At 36.5% G+C, this 19,810-nt stretch overlaps 1 protein-coding gene across 1 annotated transcript in view; it reads left to right on the top strand.

Annotated features, from left to right (window-relative positions):
• LOC136026867 (nuclear pore complex protein Nup85-like) overlaps positions 1-19,810 on the top strand; it is a 63,696-nt gene that overhangs the window by 11,244 nt on the left and 32,642 nt on the right. Inside the window, exons 3-5 of the mRNA XM_065703644.1 lie at positions 2,538-2,680; positions 8,988-9,092; positions 17,958-18,136. Of these exons, the coding sequence (XP_065559716.1) occupies positions 2,538-2,680; positions 8,988-9,092; positions 17,958-18,136 (427 nt within the window). The remainder of the gene's footprint in view (positions 1-2,537; positions 2,681-8,987; positions 9,093-17,957; positions 18,137-19,810) is intronic.

Here is a 19,810-nt window from a genome sequence, read left to right as displayed (position 1 = left end):
TGCCTTTTCTGCTTAAGAATCAAAATGTTGGATTGTAATTATAATTCTGGACAAAACTTTAATATTAGCCAGTGAGTTTGAGGATAATTGGGTATTAAAATGTACTCCTTGGAGCATCTCTCCCCTATAAAATGAAACACCGTCCCTTGGTAATAGCCGATGGGCACTTACACATCTTTTTATTTAATTTTATTAAATACAAAGTAAAATACTTTGGCTAAACAAAACTTTAAAGTAAATGCCAGAAATATTTTTCTGCACCCAGAAGATAGTTATGATCATTCAGCACCATTATCCAGGCTTGTTCTAAATGAAACGGTTGAAAGTTAATTCCTGCTTTTTTCTACTTTTATATTGATTGGCTCCCTTAGAATTTTCAGTTGATAACAAGTTGGTGGTCTTTGGAGTAAAATAGTAGTTTGGTGCCACAAAATGCCAAAAGACACAAAATTTCCAGGGCACAATGTTATTGGTCTCTTAAAAAGGACGCTAGAACTTTCCGTTCAGACGGATAAGCTCTTGATCAATCTTATAGGACCATCGTTTCAATGCAAGTGTCCAATGGGGGAAAGAAATCAACAAATAACACGCATATGTGATCTTTCTTCTGGTAAAAATTCATAATTTAACATTATTGTAGGTAGGAGCTTGATATCTCTATAGTAGGGTTCTCTGACATGCTGAATGTCATGGTTTGATTTTTATTAATACTGCTTATCCTTTGTGGGTGTTTCCCTCCGTTTTCAAAGATCAGGCTAATTTTCTATGCCTTTAGCTTTTGATGGGTAACATTAAACGTAATGACTTTTATATATTTGGAATCAGCATAAAAAGCCAATTGTTTTGATGTATTAGTTGTTATCCAAATTCTCTCTTTTAGAATTTTGGTTACTATAGGCCTAAGTTGATCCTTACTTACAATTTGCTACCATGAGCTGCTTGATATATTATTAAAGAAAACACACAAAAAAAATCTTCTAGCTCCTATATATCTGAATCTCACTTTTGCTTTAAGCTAACTGAAGCCTCTTCAATCTTGCCTGATTCCCCTGACAAAGTTTTTTCTACTGATGCAGACTGGGATACACTTGTATTCGAAGTGCCTGTGTAAACCCAATAAATAAATAAAAAAAAAGAATTGAAAGTAGTGAAATAAGAATTTTGTTATTATAGACTTTAATTCAGAAAAAGAGTCTTGCCCCTTGATACCGAAAAATAGCATTATTTTACTGCTACAACTGTTAAACTTTTTAGTTCTACTGTTTAATAAAAAAAAGTTTCTTCAATTGAAAGTAAAGAGCAACATTAAAACTTAAAACGAACAGAAACGAAAACGAACAAAAATTTAAAACGAAAAGCGTATATGAGGGGATTCGCCCCATCGTCAATACTCGTCAATGTCTTTGCCGTAGAGCCTTTTGCACGACAAGCATAAAAAATATAGGTTGCACTCTTTTGTGAGAACCAAGAAGCGAATATTCTCCACCCATCCCCACACGAAATTTAAGGCTCCCTTGTAAAAACAGAACTTAAAGGTTTCAGATTGACTTGTTTGCCATAAGAAAATAGGACAGACTGACCATAGTATATATATAAAACTCATCACCATTTTAGTTAAACCTACTAAATGCAAATGTTAGATATTTTGAGTAAAGCTGAAGTGATTTGTTTTTGTTCTGAATCAAAGGCTGCTGAGGGTCCAGCTTCTGAGTTGTTTTTTCTTATCATCACATTCCAGCCCATTAAAAAAACAACTTAAAAACACAAAAATAATTTTTTTTTGCATAACCTCTAATCAAGTTTGTGGAATTTCTGCTTGAGGGTAGTCCACATATATCCAGTCATAATATGATCCATATCTATATTCAATGGGGTCCACTATCCAAGTTCGTAGTGGGACCTTATTGGAATAGCAATCAGAGAGTAATTGCACGAAGTTAACATGAGTATGTCGAAAAGCTGTATCTGCCCGGTTATATTATTATAAAACTTTTATTTCAGGGGAAAATAATTAATAACAAATAATTAATGGGTAATAATAATAAAATAATGATAAATTGCATTGATTATAAATTATAGGAAATGAACTGTGTCGTCAATTTTTGCTATAGGAAAAAAAAAAGTGTCTTATCGCCTCACGATAAGACTATAACAATTAATATTTTTGGAAATCCTAAAAAGCTCTCCTCTATGCAGGTAAGCTTACAATGCAATAAAAATCAAATGCACGCCTAAAAATTTACTTTTTAGGCTCGAGCCCCTCCCCCGCAAACACACAGAGAAGGTATAAGAGCTCACAACAACTAGGTGTGATGTAATTGACTTTTACGCAAGTCATTACATACATAGGGACAGACAGGCTGGTCCCTATTGAATGGCGGGGGGGAGATCTTCTCCTTGTAGTAGTTGGTCAAAACAAACGGAAACTATATTTTCAGGCTACTATATTTAATCTTTGAACTTATTACCTATGTCAAGGGAGAATCTCTCCCTTATCCTATTTTGGCTGGCGTGGTTTCATGAATTCTTTTCTTCAGCTTCTGCAATAGTGAGTCAACTTTGCGAGTGGATAGCTACGCACAATGAAGCTCCTGTAAGGTCAAATTTTGAAATTGTTGATTCTGGTGAACGAGAACATCATCCTGAATATTGGTATACAATGTATCTCCTCCTTTCACAGGTATTTTTAATCTTCTGTTTTCATTATTTAGCAGCACACTTTTTTTTTTATCTCGGGGAAAGGGATTTGAGGCCATAGATTGTATTCTAGTTGTTATTCTGTAAACGTTGTATGCTATTGCATGTCATTTTCCTAACTCTAATAGCTTCTTTTCCCTACGTGGATTAGTAGCGACAATTGTATTTGTTATTACTGGTGGTGGTTTTATTTGTTTTTAGTTTAGTGTTTTTTTCTTTTTATCTTGTGCCGAGGACGCCTAGTTGAGATACAGGCGAAATATCCGCGTTATTTTAGTCTTTTCTCTCTACTGGCCGCGGTCTCGTTTGAGATTTTTTTTTATGGAGTTTTATCTCTCTTTGTTGTTTGTTGTCATTTTTTTCGTGATTTCTTCAAAACAGCCACCACGAAGCATTATTTAATATAAGTGGACACAGAGTAGCAGTGATGCTTCTCGAAGCAAGAGTTTAGTAACTCTGAAGATTTGTCCATAAAGAATTCGGTTTTTCCAAGTGAAGGATCCCAAGGACCAATTTCAGAGGGAAGTATCCCTCTGAAATTCAACTCTGTATGCAGGCATGGTAACGGTAATCATAGCACCAGTACCGTCTCCATGTTCAGTGCTTTCTCCCTCGGCTTCCCGTATTTCGTCGCCCTCTTCTGGATTTGTAGTCGCCACGTTATGTTAACACCGAAGCTAGTAACCATCGGGTCACTTCTGACTCTTAAAACAAGAATTAGAACTTCCAGTTTCTGATCATTTGAGCCCCCTCCAAGGTTAATGCGACCACTTCTTCCAGAAAAACTCTATATGCCCCCAGGGCATAAGTTAAAACCCTTCCCTTGGTTTCTGGGAGATTTATGTTGACCCCGAAGTTTTTGTCCTCTGATCATTGGTGATCATTTTCTGATCTGATCTGATTGTGTGTGTGGTGGGGGGAAGGGTATATGCCTTCCGATCCCTTTGGACTCATAAAAAGATAATTACAACTTTCAATTTCAAATCAAATAAGCTACCTCTGAAGCTCATAAGACCTCTCCTTACACAAAAACCTTATATGCTCCCGGCGAATAACTTATAACACTTGCCCCAGGGCTCTGGGGTTTGTGTCGACCCCGGAGTTTTTATAATCCGATGTTTGAAGTATTCTTAACAAAATTCGTATCTCAAAATTTTTATTGGATGGATTTCGGGGAAAAGGGCGTAGGGGGGGGGGGCTAATTGCCCTTCGATATCTTTTGACTGTTTAAAAGTGAACTAGAACTTTAAATTTTCAATAAAAATAGCTCTCTGAAGTTTATACGAGCATCCCTTCTATAAGATCCATATCCCCGAGGGCATAAATCACAAGGCCTGCCCCGGACCCTGGAGGGTCCTGTCGACCCTGGATTTTTTATTATATGATCTTAGAACTTCTTTTTAACAAAATGGCTATCTCAAAATTTTTATCGGGTGTATTTGGGAAAAAAGGGAGTGGGGGTGGGCCCCCCAACCCCTCACTTTCGATTCTTAAAAAGACACTAGAACTCCCGATTTCCAATCGAGTTAGCCCCCTTTGAAGTTTATACGATAACCCCTTCCATATGAAGTGCCCCTGGGAAAAAATAATAATATTTGGAGCCGTATGGTCTTTACTATAGACAATGCTATAGTGTTTCCGCTGAGAACCCTTATCTAAAACAAACTTATTTTGAAAACAAACTTAAGGGAATTTCACATTAAAGCCTGAAACCCCCTAAAAAATGGCATCACATTGAAGCAAAAGTCCACCGTTGGAACTACCATGGCCGAAAAGTCACCCAAGCCAGGTGACTAAACAGAAATTTACAGTCACCTGGCTTGAACAACAAGGAAAACCACTTTTTCCGTGGGTAGCACTGGTGTGTCCTCTTTTTTCTCCAGTTCTAGCAGAGAACTACAAAATCCTAGAGAGCGGTTCAAGGACTCATTTTAATACAAATAGCTGCATTTATGTTTTATTGTAATAAACAAAACACAATATTTAAGATAAAAAAATCTATATTTTGAATAAAACTGCATCTTCGTATAAAAGTGATGAATGACGTTATAATCGTAGGTTACAACCATAAATGACGTTATAGTAAAACTATATAGTGAAGTCAGTTACAGTGATGTCAGTACAAATATAAAAGGTTAGCTGGTTAAGTCAGCAGTTTGAGTTGTTAATTTTAAACACATGATGTCAAGAGAATGAAAGGAAAATGAGGAAAGGGAAAAAAGGAAAGGAAAAAGCTAAACGAAAGGAAAACTAAGAAAAGTGTCAGAGCCGAGCAACTGAAATGTCTACGGTACGAAAACAGAAAACATTAAAATTGACATATAATGCTAGAAAATGTGAAACACAAATTTAAAAGAGATAAAAAGGCCATTGAAAGGAACAGTGCACGAAGCCCCATAAGGATGGTTACTAAGTTTTCTGGTAGTTTCAAGTACAGAGAAATTTTATTAGCCTTTTTAGAATTTAGTGAATTATTTCTTTTCTCACTCGCAATGTGAGATGATTCATCATATTTTCTAAATTTACAGTCTAACAAGAGTAAACTCTTGTTTATCAGTGCTCGAATTATCCACCTCATGGTTTATCTGTTGTCTCCCGTGGAACCTGATCTTCTAGGAAAAACAGTAAATAAAAACATGGACCTGATTGTATAAAAGATATTTTATTCCAAAACTTAAGCAAGCTGACCCCTGGCCTTCTCTGCATGGACCGACCCCCCCCCCCAAAAAAAAAGACTTATTCAAAAAATTATGGCAACTCACCCCTGGCCCTCTATGGCCGAGCCTCCAAAAAACAACTTATTTACAATATTTTATTCCAAGAATTATGGGAGTGGACCCCTGGTCCTCTATGGCCCGATATTCCTTCCTCCTCCGAAAAACTATCAGTGATAAATCCTAGGAACTGACCCCTGGCCCTCCCTCCATGGCTCGACCCCCCTCCCCCCGAAAAAATCTTACTAACGCAATTTTATTCCAAAATTCATGGGAGCTGACACATTGCCCTCCCTCAATGCTCCCCCTAACCAAAAGAAAATCATTAACGATATTCTATTCTAAAAATCAAGGCAATTCAGTATCATTTTATTAGCCCTTTCCAAAATTTCTTCACTACAAACAAGAGTATGGCTACTGCTTGTTTCCGTAACGGTAAAAGCATAAGGCCTACTGCGTATTTGGCGCTTTACTAAAAGGAATTATATTAAAAATATTCTCTTCTGTACTTATTACAACATTGAAAATAAAATGAAAATTGCAGTGAAAACAGTAGGCCCACCAGGCCCTGCGGCTTTCACTATTGCCGGAGTTTTGAGGATTTCTCTGAAAACCTGGCGAAAATGAGGCGACTTGGGCCTAGAAGCGTCAAAGCTTTGAATTCGGCCCAGGGTGAAACAAATCTTGAGCTGGTGATCATTCAGCAATTAATATCATTATGTATCAAATATTCAGTTTAATTTTATCAGTTCTTGCCAAAACTGTTAAATTATTTTGGAATAAAAAATTGTTTATAAATAGGTAATTTTAAAAATCTTGAAACTCTGGCAATCAAAAATGAACAGAAATTAATTTAAAAAAAAAAATTCAGAAAAGAGGTTTTCTAAAGAAAAGTAAAGCCCATATTAAACTTAAGATCGGAAGAAATAGAAACCTACAATAACTCAAACTCAGAAATTAAATAAATAGTCGTAGCAAAAAAACGTAGAACAGGTACTTATATAGATGAATGAATAAACCATAAAACAAGTAAAGCATAAGTTGAATATGCAATTAAAGCTTAAAACGAACAAAAATATTTTGCTATTGAAGCATAAATGAAACCCAAAACGAACATAAATTAAATAAACAGTCATAAAAACAAATATACCATAGGTACTTTTATAAATGAGTAAATAAATCCTAAAACGAGTGAAACTTAATTTAAATATGCAAATCAAGCTTGAAACGAACAAAATCTCTACAAACAAGAGCTTGGGTTTTGCCTCCTTCTCTCACTCTAAAAGTCTGAAACCTGCTGCATCATTGGCACTTTACTGAAAACGAATTTTATCATAAATATTTTCTTTTGTACTTATCACAACATTGAAACTAAACATAAAACTACAGTAAAAAGACTGTTCAAGACAAATATAGCTTCAGTACAAACAAGAGTTTGGATAATGGCCCCTTCATTAACCCTAAAAGTCCAAAGCCTACTACGTCATTGGTGCTTCAATGAAAAGGAATTATGTTACAAATATTTTCTTTTCCAGTTATTGCAGCACTGAAAATGAAAATAAAATTACAGTAAAATAAAATCTTGAATTGATGATCTTTCAGCAATCAATAGCACTATATATTAAACATTCAGTTTGATTTTATTTGTAATTTCCGACACTGTGCAGAACACATATAGTTTTCAGTAAAGCGCCATTAAAGCAGTCGGTTTTAGACTTTTACTGTGAGAGAAGGAGGCAAAACCCAAACTCTTGTTTGTAGAGATTTTTGTTCGTTTCAGGCTTGATTTGCATATTCATTTTAAGTTTCACTCGTTTTAAGATTTATTTATTCATTTATATTAGTACCTATTGTATGTTTGTTTGTTATGACCTTACCTTTAGACCTTAGATCCTCCTGAGCCTCCAGAGGCGCCCAGGGCGTCCAAGAAGAGTCTTCAGTCGTCTCAGAAACTTGCGGCTGCGATGATATCTTCCAAAGGGGGCTGTATTGAGGCGTGAAGGTGCCGCAGGTCGTTGTTGTAGTTACGACGAAGTGTATTTTTGGGTCTTCCTCTGCGGTGGGTGCCTTCAGGTAACCAGAAAAATGTAGGTTTAGGATTCTGGAATCATCCATACGCAGCACGTGTCCGAGGTAGCTCCATATACGCCTTCGTACGGTCTCGATGAGGGACGGTTGACCTCTAATGTTTCTAATGTGCTCTTTCGTTACCTTCTGGGTCCAGCGGATGCCGAGAAGTCTACGTAGGCACATGTTTTCCAAAGACTGAATTCTCCTCTCTTGTTCTTAGTTGAGATGGCATGTTTCAGATGCATGGATGAGGACGGGCAGGACGTTGCTGTTGAACAGGCGGAGCTTAAGGTAAAGAGAGAAAGTACTCGACCTCCAAACTTTTTATATCTTAGATCCTCCTGTGCCTCAATATGCACCCAGGGCATCGACGAAGGGACTCCAGTTGTACCTCAAATGGGCTGTTGCCATAATGTCTTCTCAATGGGGTTGTATGGACGTATTCGCGTTGAGAAGGAACGCTGCAACCATGATTATTATAAAAGGTTATTATTGTAATAACCCACCGAGTTTCGTCAAAATCTGTAACGATAAGTGTCGTTGCGTAGTTGATCTCATTTGGAATTATCCTCTGACATAAAATCGGTTGCCGACATAGATTATGGTGACCTCTCTTTATGAAAAGTAACTCAACCTATCATAAGTGTTATGCATCATCAATGTACTGTTATTGAAAGCTGTTGAAAGAAGGAAAAAAAGATACTTTCCTGATGCCAGGTAGCATTATCCCTCTTTCTCCTAAAGACCCCATGGTATTATAATAGCTTGATGCTCCAATTAGCAATACCCTGCCCAAGGAACAATACCTACAGCGGCAAGGTTGGGTAACAGGCTTGCTACTTTTCCCTGTAAAAAGGCCCACCCGCTAAAACGTCGATTTGACGTCCTATGCGCCAGCAATGACCCTTGAAGGTCTGTGTTTTTTATCGTTCACTTAATGGTTGTAACGCTGTAACTGAGGTCTTCATGATGCTCAAAATCAAACTTGAAAGTTTGCCATGTTTCTAAACTAGTTCTTTTACTTTTGCTTTGACGCCACATAAATATTTAACTTTAGAATACGAACGTATTTTGATGCATTTAAAAACCAATGGTAAATGTAAATCTCCGTTTCTTGACCCTTCAGCCAGGAAGGGCAATGGGGCTGGGACCCAATCATCCTGTGCTTTCACACACCCTTTCGGTTTATCTTCTCCAGATTTCTCTATGTACCCATTTAGAGCTGGGTCAACTCTGGGTGAGCTTACAGAGGCTCGCCACTGACCCCCGTTCCAAACTAAATGATTGGGTACACTAGGATTCAAACCCTCCCCATCTCAGTTAAAGGATCCTGAATCCAGCACACCAATCCACTCGGCCAGAAGGGCTAAAACCCATGGTTAGTTGGTTTAAGAAACCATAGTTACCTCTTTTAGGTGCAATAGTAACGTTGTAATTCGTTTTTTATTACTTTATCCCAATTTTTAAATAATGGCTATTTCTTTTACATGTATGTTTCTTTTTCAGCGAAGAATGGACTTGGTAAGAAATCTTCTTCTTCTTCATTCTGGTCGAGACACCCGTGCATTTATCACTGCTGCAGATTTGATTAAAGCCATGCCAACGTATGATGTAAGTAAATTATGAAAGTGGTAAATAAATTCATTGCTATAAAAAGATGTTGTTAAAAATTTAAAAATTTATTTTAAATAATGTAAAGTTTCTACTTCTCTTTAAAGTGTGACTTTCTCTGTGCCCTCTTCCTTAGAGTCTTATGGTAGCGTTGGCCTACAATATGGGGTTCGACCGGTGGAGGATGTCTAGCGTCTCTAACTTTCGTAAAGTTTATGTGTAGTGTATAAAAATGTTTATTTACACATATAATACAGTAAACGTACATACGACGAGGGCAGAAACAGAATTAGGTCTGACTCAAGTAATCGAAATTGGTGGCTTATATTCAGTAAAACAAGGAGGTAAACATCGAAACATGTGAAAGGAACTGACCTATTTTAATCTGTCAACTTTGAGGAATTACTGCAAATAAAGTTTACAATAAGTCGCTGTTCAATTTTTTTCTAATTATTGACCGAAAATCACAACTATCTTCCATATGTTCTGGTTTGTGAAACTCCCTGGGAACTAATAATTTAGTGTGTTAAATATCTTCTCAAAAAGTAAAGCTGAATTTTCTAACTTCAGATTTCTTAACATATAGGCTCCATACAGGGCCAACATGAAACCTGGCATCTCTAGGGCAAAAAATATTTTGAGAACCATCCATAAATCACTAAAAACTCAAGCATTCCTTATTCAAACCTTCGTACGGCTTGTTTTGTTTAAATCCTTGCGCCAATTATCAACTTTTTTGAAAGGGTACGTTAGGAAACTTTGACTTTTGTCTTAAAAGAGATTTTTAAATGCTATTTCTTTTTAAAATTCTGATCCTAAAAAGTACTTTTAGGGGGTTAGAGATCCAAGATAATAATCCAAACAAGCTGTTAAAAGATTTTATGGAATCAATAGATCTAATTAAAAGAACTAGAAAGAAATTAAGTTGCCAAAAAATGTTACTTAAAATTTCCTAGAGGTGTCCCCTTTGTCTTTAAGCCTTTACGATTTTCATGCCGCTATTTTAATAATCATCTCAAGTTTACAAGGATTTCGCAACTATATCCTCCTAGTTTTAAGGTTCTTGGTAACTTTTTAAAGGTTATTCTATGTGTGTCTATTGTATGGTAAACACCTTATGGTAAAAAAAAAGTTACTGGTCCTATGTCCAAGCCTATAGTAACATCTACAAATTGATTTTGGTTTTTAGATAGTGACACTTCTTAGCTGTTTGCTAAATAAAATTCAATCTGATAATGTTTGCCACAATTGCACGCAAATGAGACCCAAATACGACGCTCAAGGCACCTGGTCTTTATTGTATGATTAAATAAAAAAACAAGTTTTTTTTTTTAACTGAAAGTAAGGAGCGACATTAAAACTTAAAACGACCAGAAATTACTCCGTATATGAAAGGGGCTTTTCGCCCTCAACGCCTCGCTCTTTACGCTAAATTTTGACTCTTTCTCTTAACTCTACTTTTTAAAACAAGTAAAAAACAGTAAAATTTTGTAGTTCTCCAAAATTTGTTTTCCGCCACTGCAGACTGAATATCCAAATTTTGTCTCTTTTCTGCATTTTTTTTTTCGACTGAAAAAATTATTGACCGAAAATCACAACTATTCTCCATGTGTTCTGGTTTGTGAAACTCCCTGGGAACTATTAATTTAGTGCGTAGAATATCTTCCCAAAAAGTAAGGATGAATTTTCTAACCTCATATTTCTTAACATATAGGCTCTATACAGGGCCAACATGGGCCAACACGGCATCCATAGGGCAAAAAATATTTTGAGAACCATCCATAAATCACTAAAAATTCAAGCATTCTTTATTCAAACCTTCGTACGGCTTGTTTTGTTTAAATCATTGCGCCAATTATCAACTTTTTTGAAAGGGTACGCTAGGAAAAATTGACTTTTTTCTTAAAAGAGATTTTTAAATGCTATTTCTTTTTAAAATTCTGATCCTAAAAAGTACTTTTAGGGGGCAGAGATCTAAGATAATAATCCAAACAAGCTGTTAAAAAAATTTTCTGGAATCAATAGAACTAATTAAAAGAACTAGAATGGAATTAAGTTGCCAAAAAATGTTACTTAAAATTTCCTAGAGGTGTCACCCTTGTCTTTAAGCCTTTACGATTTTCATGCCGCCATTTTAATAATCATCTCAAGTTTACAAGGATTTCGCATCTATACCCTCCTAGTTTTAAGGTTCTTGGTCACTTTTTAAAGGTTATTCTATGTGTGTCTATTGTATGGTAAATTCCGTATGGTGAAAAAAGTTATTGGTCCTATGTCCAAGCCTCTAGTGACATCTACAAATTGGTTTTGGTTTTAAGGTAGTGACACTTCTTAGCTGTTTGCTAAATAAAATTCAATATGGTGATGTTTTCCACAATTGCACGCAAATGAGACCCAAATACCACACTCAAGGCACCTGGTCTTTATTGTATGATTAAGTAAAAAAACAAGTTTTTTTTAACTGAAAATAAGGAGCGATATTAAAACTTAAAACGACCAGAAATTACTCCGTATATGAAAGGGGCTTTTCCTCCTCAACGCCTCGCTCTTTACGCTCAAGTTTAACTCTTTCTCTTAACTCTACTTTTTAAAACAGTAAAAAACTTAAGTAACTTTTTAAAACAAGTAAAAAACACTAAAGTTTTTAGTTCTCCAAAAATTTGTTTTCCGCCACTGCAGACTGAATATCCAAATTTTTTCTCTATTTTTTGCATTTTTTTTCGTTTTAACTTTCCTTAACTTTGTCAATCGCGCAAAAAAATCATTATTAAATCTTAATTGGACTCCAGTGTCCATCATGTTTGACTGCATTTTGTTTATTCTAATTCCGTTTAATATTTCTTTTCTCCTTTTTATTTTTCTTTTCTTTTGTCGTAGTAGGAATTAACTCGTCGCTAAATGAAACTTGAATTCTTAAATTGCAGTTTTGCTTTGTATCTTTTTTCTCTTGTAGTTTTCTTTACTTTTACCGCAGAAACAAATAATTCGTCGTCGAATTGGAATTGAATTCCGACATTTGGTTTTTCACGTTTTTAAAAAATCTCTCGAACTTTACAAGGAAAAGCACATACGATGAATTTATTTTCATTTTCTCGCCTACAATTAGTTCTTCATTTTGGTCTATTTTTCTCGGCGTCTTGTATTCGCTACATGTGTTTTGAAGTTTTCTATTTTCCGAAAATTATCCAGAAAAATCAGTTTCGCGCGTCCTATTTTCAATATTATGTGGCCTAGCCACTTTTGCATCCCATTTTTATGGCAGTTGGTATTAACCAAGTGACATATAGCAATCGCAAATTCTGTCGGTCCCGGTTTTGCTACTTTAGGCACTTCCAGGTAAGCTAGGACGATGAAATTTGGCAGGCGTATCAGGGATCGGACCAGGTTAAATTAGAAATAGTCGTTTTCCCGATTTGACCATCTGGGGGGTGAGTGGGGGCCCCGTTAATTCGGAAAAAATAGAAAAATGGAAGTATTTTTAACTTACGAACGAGTGATTGGATCTCAATGAAATTTGATATTTAGAAGGATATCGTGTCTCAGAGCTCTTGTTTTAAATCCCGAACAGATCTGGTGACATTGGGGGGGGAAGCTGGGAGGGGGAAACCTAAAACTTGGAAGACACTTAGAGTGGAGGGATCGGGATGAAACTTGGTGGGAAAAATGAGCACAAGTCTTAAATACATGATTGACATAACCGGAATGGATCCGCTCTCTTTGGAGTAGTTTTTTTTTTTTTTGGGGGGGGGGGGGGGTAATTCTGAAAAACTAGAAAAAATGAGGCATTTTTAACTTACGAACGGGTGATCGGATCTCAATGAAATTTGATATTTAGATGGATATCGTGTCTCAGAGCTCTTATTTTAAATCCCGACCGTGTCTGATGACATTGGGGGGAGTTGGGAGGGGAAACCTAAAACTTGGAAAACACTTAGAGTGGAGGGATCGGGATGAAACTTGGTGGGAAAATTAATCACAAGTCCTAGATACATTATTGACATAACCGGAACGGATTCGCTCTCTGTGGGGTAGTTGGGGGGGGGGGGTAATTCGGAAAAAATAGAAAAATTGAAGTATTTTTAACTTACGAACGGGTAATCGGATCTCAATGAAGTTTGATATTTAGAAGGATATCGTGTCTCAGAGCTCTTATTTTAAATCCCGAACAGATCTGGTGACATTGGGGGGGGGGGGGGTTGGGAGGGGGAAACCTAAAACTTGGAAGACAGAGTGGAGGGATCGGGATGAAACTTGGTGGGAAAAATAAGCACAAGTCTTAGATACATGATTGACATAACCAGAACGCATCCGCTCTCTTTGGAGTAGTTGGGGGGGGGGGGGTAATTCTGAAAATTAGAAAAAATGAGGTATTTTTAACTTACGAACCTGTTATCGGATCTCAATGAAATTTGACATTTAGAAGGATATCGTGTCTCAGAGCTCTTATTTTAAATCCCGACCGTGTCTGGTGACATTTGGTGGGGGGGGGAGTTGGGAGGGGGAAACCTAAAACTTGGAAAACGCTTAGAGTGGAGGGATCGGGATGAAACTTGGTGGGAAAATTAATCACAAGTCCTAGATATATGATCGACATAGCCGGAACGGATCCGCTCTCTTTGGGGTAGTTGGGGGGGGGGAGGTTAATTCTGAAAAATTAGAAAAAATGAGGTATTTTCAACTTACGAACGGGTGATCGGATCTCAATGAAATTTGATATTTAGAAGGATATCGTATCTCAAATCTCTTATTTTTAGTTCTGACCAGATCTGGTGACATTAGGGGGAGTTTGGAGTGGGGGAACCTAAAATTATGGAACACGCTTAGATTGGAGGGATCGGGATGAGACTTGGTGGGAAAAATAAGTAGAAGCCTTAGATACGTGATTTACATAATTGGAACGGATCCGCTCTATTGGGGGGGGGGGGAGTTAATTCGGAAAAATTTGAAAAATGATGTATTTTTAACTCACGAAGGAGTGATCAGATCTTCATGAAACTTCATATTTAGAAGTGACTCAGATCTCTTATTTTAAATCTCATCCGGGTCTAGCGTAGTTGGGGGGGGGGGCAGTTGAGGGGAACCTTAAAGCGGTGATATCAGGATGAAACTGGATGGGAAGAATAAAAACCTGTCTAAGACACGTGACTGACATAATCAGACCGGATCTGCTGTCTTTGGTGGAGTTGGGGGGGGTAATTTTGAAAATTGAGGTATTTGTAACTTACGAAAGGGTGACCAGATGCTAATGAAATTTGATATTTAGAAGGATCTTGCGCTTTAAAGCTCTAATTTTGAATTCCGACCAGATCCCGTTTCTTTGGGGGGAGTTGGAGGGGGAAACCGGAATTCTTGGAAAACGTGAAAATTGGGGTATTTTTATATTACGAATAGGGGATCGGATCTTAATGAAATTTGATATTTAGAAGGAATTCATGTCTCAGAGCTCTTTTTTCAAATCCCGACCAGGTCTTTTGACATTGGAGGTAGTTGGAGGGGGAAATCTTGGAAAACACTTGGAGTGGAGGAATCGGGATGAAGCTTGGTGGATAGAATAAGCAAATGTCCTTGATACGTTATTGATGGAGCCATACTGGATTCGCTCTCTTTGGTTGAGCTGGGGGGGAGGTGTTCAGTGATTTGGCGAGTTTGGTGCTTCTGGACTTGCTAGGACGATGAAAATTGGTAGGCGTGCCAGGGAGCTGCACAAATTGACTTGATAAAATCGTTTTCCCAGATTCGACCATCTGGGGGGGGGAGGGCTAAAGGGAGAGGAAAAATTTGAAAAAATAGGTATTTATAACATACGAGTGGGGGATTAGATCTTAACGAATTTTGATGTTGAGAAGGACATTGTGACTCAGAGCTCTTATTTTAAATCCTGACCGGCATTAAGCCTCTTATTTTCCTTTTAAATCAATCTATTGATTCATAGAATTTTGCTAGAGCTCATACCATATGATCTCTTGGCTCTTAACTCTTCTTGCCTCGTCACAAGTGCCATATGAGCTCTTAGCTCCTGTTCTGGATGAGCAACATTTCGAAGAGGTGTATCAAACATTTTGTTTTTTAGGCAAGGTGGCCTAGCCTCGTATTTTGTTTTATGAGTCGGTCCACCTTCCCCGCTTCTCAACGAAGTTGCATATTCTCCCGTCTTAACATTTAATGTCTGATAATCTGTCACTCATTGATATTCTTTACGGGCTTCGCAAGCTTTAGTAAGGGTTTTCGTACGACACTGATGATTTATTTTATTAACTTGACTATCTTTTTCAATTTTATCCATACGAGCCTGATGATCTTTTTCAATTTTATCCATACGAACCTGATGATATATTTCATGGGCTTGACTATCTTTTTTTAATCTGATCTAACTCATTCTGTGTTTTTTTTCATATACTCTTGGTGCTTTCTTTCGGCTACCTCTTTTCTTTGTCCTCTTTCTTTTCTGTCCTTCTCCTCTTTTCGTTCTCTGGCTTTTCTTTCACCCTCCATGAAATTTAATGTATAGTGTGTCAAATCTACATGACTACTTTTTCGTGAGCCCTGCTGGACGTTGAGCTCCTACTACTCCTGCTACTCGGTCTACTTTGATTATTTCTGTCACTATGTCCTCCTAATTCGTTTTCTGAGTGTGTTCGTTCTATATTTTTTCGTTTTGTATCTGTATTTTCCTTTATCCGCAGCTCCCCTTCATTTTGCATGGCATGTGAGGCATGAGGTGTGAGTTGGTTTTGTTTTCCTCGTATTTTAATACTAATTTGTCGTCGTGTATTACCGCCTCTGTTTCTTTTCGAGATTTCTAATATTACCAGGTGTGCTCCATCCCCATTGTATTCAAAGGATGTAGGGTTTCACTTGATAGCGAATTCCCTAGGGCACTTTTAGCGAGAGTCGCATGTAAATGTGAATCTTAAAAAGCTTTTCCTGGTTCACCGCGGTGTCTTTTCTCGAAGTGATATCTAATTCTACTTAGTTTTGTTCCTTTCCTCACCTTCTGTGAATCTTCTGTCTATCCGCCATTATTTTGAAATCCAGCAAACAATTCAAAATAAGTTTTAACAATTTGATTGAAAACAACTTTCAATCCAAATGAAAATACTCGAATCTCAAACTTCCGCTCTCTCGTGAAAACTTGTTATGACTCAATTTGCTGGTTCTTTACGCAAGCTAATTAGTTGCGTGATATATTGATTCTTAAAATTTTATTTTATTTCAACTAAGCAACGCCCATTCAGATTTTCATAATATTTTCAATTGATTCCGTCTTTTTTCCGCATTTTATTTTTATATGTAATCAGGCTACTGTACAGGCTAAATTAAGTCATATATTCGGAGAACGTGAATTTTTTTACTACCAGTGCTCCTGATAGGTCCTTTAGTCGCTGCCAACGCTTATTGGAGTGGAACCAAAGCTGGCACCACTTATTGAAGTAGTATGTCTCACGACCAACACCTGGGCCACATCTGGGGCCCACGTTTGCGGTTTCGTCAGCTATGGCAACGGGATTGAACTGTCGAAAAGGTCAAGGGTGCCACCATCTGGGTCACCAATAATATCTCTAGCTATCTCTTTGGAGGGTAAACAGACCCTGTCGACGTATTAATCATGGTATTTCTCGCGGACTCTTCTCCTACCCTGCCTGGGTTCGGTGAAAAATAATTTTACACGGGGGTAGAAATTATCTCACTTGTATTTCTCCCAATGGTCACTTAAACCAAATATGCATGTATCAACTCTGAAAATTACTAAAATAAAATTAATTACTAAATTACTAAATTTACTAAATTACTAAATTTACTAAATTTACTAAATTTACTAAAATCACTAAATAATAAAATTAATTACTAAATTAAAATTAATAAAATCATCACTTCTGTACATACTTTTATGTATATACACATACACATATGTATATGTAGATACGTATGTATACATATGTACATATGTATGCGTATATGTACATACACATATGTATTCTGTACATCACTAAAGAACTATCAACGGCTAAGTGCAGGAAGGCAAAAATAGAACTTAGCCTGAAAGTTTACTTATTGCAAAACCGCTAGCTTAGCAACGAGACTTTAACCTATCATTGAAAATTATATCATACACAAATTTAAGCAAATGTAATTATGGAAAGGAAAACAGGTCATTTATCCGAAAAAAGAAAAGAAGCTGGGGTGGAACCCCAACAGTGACTTTTAGAACAATGTATATCTAGGGCATGTTCCAAATAACCTGAGTATTTTTTGTTTGTTTCAGAAGTGTTTTTTTTTATCTTATTCGAGAATAAAAAAGCTATATCTACAAATATATTTGGCTATATTGGTAACTCTCAGCTCTAAAAGTATCATCATGGTTATTATAGAATAGATACCTAAAGACATCCAACTAAATGAGTATTTTTAATGATGTAGTCAGTAGGTTTCCGATTCTTACAAAAGACTACGCGCTACTGTTTTTTTTGCCTTCACAGCTATTAAACGGGGTTATCTGTTTCTAAAATTGCTCGTAATCAACTGATTTATCAATAAACAAGTTGCCTTTTGAAACTCCTGCTCATGCTCAAGGCTTTTAACCTTCAGGGGTTTCTAGTTTCAGTCAGCGTATTATTAGCGAAAAATATTAACAGGGCTGGGAGAGGTAAATGAATTTTCTCAAAGTCCTGATCAATTTAGACTATGTTTTGCACATCGGGAAATGCTAGTGGTTCAATTTTCAGGAAAAGGTTATTGTGTTGTTTTCGGGAAAAAATACAAATATACACACAATTATTGCACATTTCATTTAAGATACAACCTGTTTGGTTTTACTTCGGTCAGTTGGATGTAGGTTTTGAAAGCTGAATTTCTCATTTTTTAAAGGCTGGCTCCTCTATTTCATCCGTGGAATTTCACTTCCGTTGGGACACATGGCAGAAGAGGTGTCAAAACTCAATGAATGAAGGCCTTTTTTCTCATATTCCGAACCTGGAGGTTATGATGCAAGTCTTGTGTGGAGAAAATGAAGCTTTTTTGCGACTGAAATTTCTTTTTCCAACCTGGTAATTTGTATCCTTGATTTCCGCCAGAGCTTAAATATCTCATTTTTGCCAAAAGTGTAAACCACTGGGTATTATTCTTGTCAGTATTTCTAAAAATTACTAAAAGGGTAAACCAATGGGTATTAATCTTGTCAGTGTTTCTAAAAATTAACAAAATTACAAAAATTACTAAAAGGGTAAACCAATGGGTATTAATCTTGTCAGTGTTTCTAAAATTTACTAAAATTACAAAAATTACCAAAAGGGTAAACTACTGGGTATGAATCTTGTCAGTATTTCTAAAAATATTCTAAAATGATAAACCACTGGGTATTAATGTTGTCAGTCTCTAAAAAGTACAAAAATTACCAAAAGGGTAAACCACTGGGTATTAATCTTGTCAGTGTCTTTAAAAATTACGAAAATCACAAAAATTACCAAAGGGTACACCACTGGGTATTAATCTTGTCAGTGTCTAAAAATTACCAAAATCACAGAAATTAAAAAAAAGGGTAAACCACTGGGTATTAACCTTGTCAGTGTCTAAGAATTACAAAAATTACCAAAAGGGTAGACCAATGGGTATTAATTTTGTCAGTGTCTCTAAAAATTACCAAAACTAAACAAGTTACCAAAAGGGTAAATTACTGGGTATTAATCTTGTAAGTGATTCTAAATGTTACTCACCCCGTAAAATTAGGAGAATGTTAATTTTGTTCCAAGCCTGACGTCTCTTTCTTGTCTTTGTCGCACTGATAAAAAATTGTAACAAAAGTGATTTCTTAGCGAGCACCCTTGCGAGCTATTTAAGCTATAGTCTCCTCCTTTACTTTATTTTTTTTATGACATGTCCTTACTTTGTTGAGAATTTACAGCCCTAACTTGGAGACCTTATTCCCGCAAATAGATGGTAAGTAATAGATGGCACTTAGTAAAGAACTATAAATGCTTTGCTTTCTTTTTTTTCTTCTGACCACTTTGTCTAGAAAGGCTGATCAAGAAGGTTCCTTAGAATGGAATTAAAGAATTCTAATGCCCTTTAAGTTGAAAAATTAATTGTACAGTATATGTTCAGGCTATTGGAGACACTTTTTGTCAGTGAAAGAAATGTCTACCACTTTTTCTACCAGTCAATACAAAATAAGAAGCTAAAGCAAAAATTACCTGTTCACTTTATGTTTGACAATTATTTTCAGAGCCTTTCAAATTTGTTTAATGACGGTTCTCATACCCTGGTCATTCTTAATTTTGCACTCTGAATATGCTTTTCAGATTTTTTTTTTTCAGATGGGAGTATAAAAGGTCTACCTTTAGGCTGTTAATCTAAATTTTATGGGCGTTCTCCGTTTTGCTTTTCTGATTGAATGTTCTTTTGCAGAACGATTCTACTTATTAATTAGTGTCGGGGTACACAACTTCTGTATGTTGTCGATAAAGAAACTCGAAGCAAATGAATATGAAACAGCTCATAAACGAAGAGTTTCTACCCTTCGTAACTCCTTCGTAACTAACTACCCTTTGATTAGCTCCTACTGTTAAAAAATAATTTTTTTTTGCTCCTGATTTGCATTTCAGTTTCATATTTCAAAACTCTAATACTAGCGTTCAATCTTCTCGTTTGTAGTGTGTCGCCTGATGCACTGAAATAGGCTATATTTGTCTCCCCCAGATTGCGACAGCGACGCATGCAGCAAA

The sequence above is a fragment of the Artemia franciscana genome, chromosome 5, assembly GCF_032884065.1.
Source record: "Artemia franciscana chromosome 5, ASM3288406v1, whole genome shotgun sequence".
NCBI classification, from domain to species: Eukaryota; Metazoa; Arthropoda; class Branchiopoda; order Anostraca; family Artemiidae; genus Artemia; species Artemia franciscana.
Note: the sequence above shows the minus strand (reverse complement) of the source record. Positions and strands in the feature narration are given on the sequence as shown.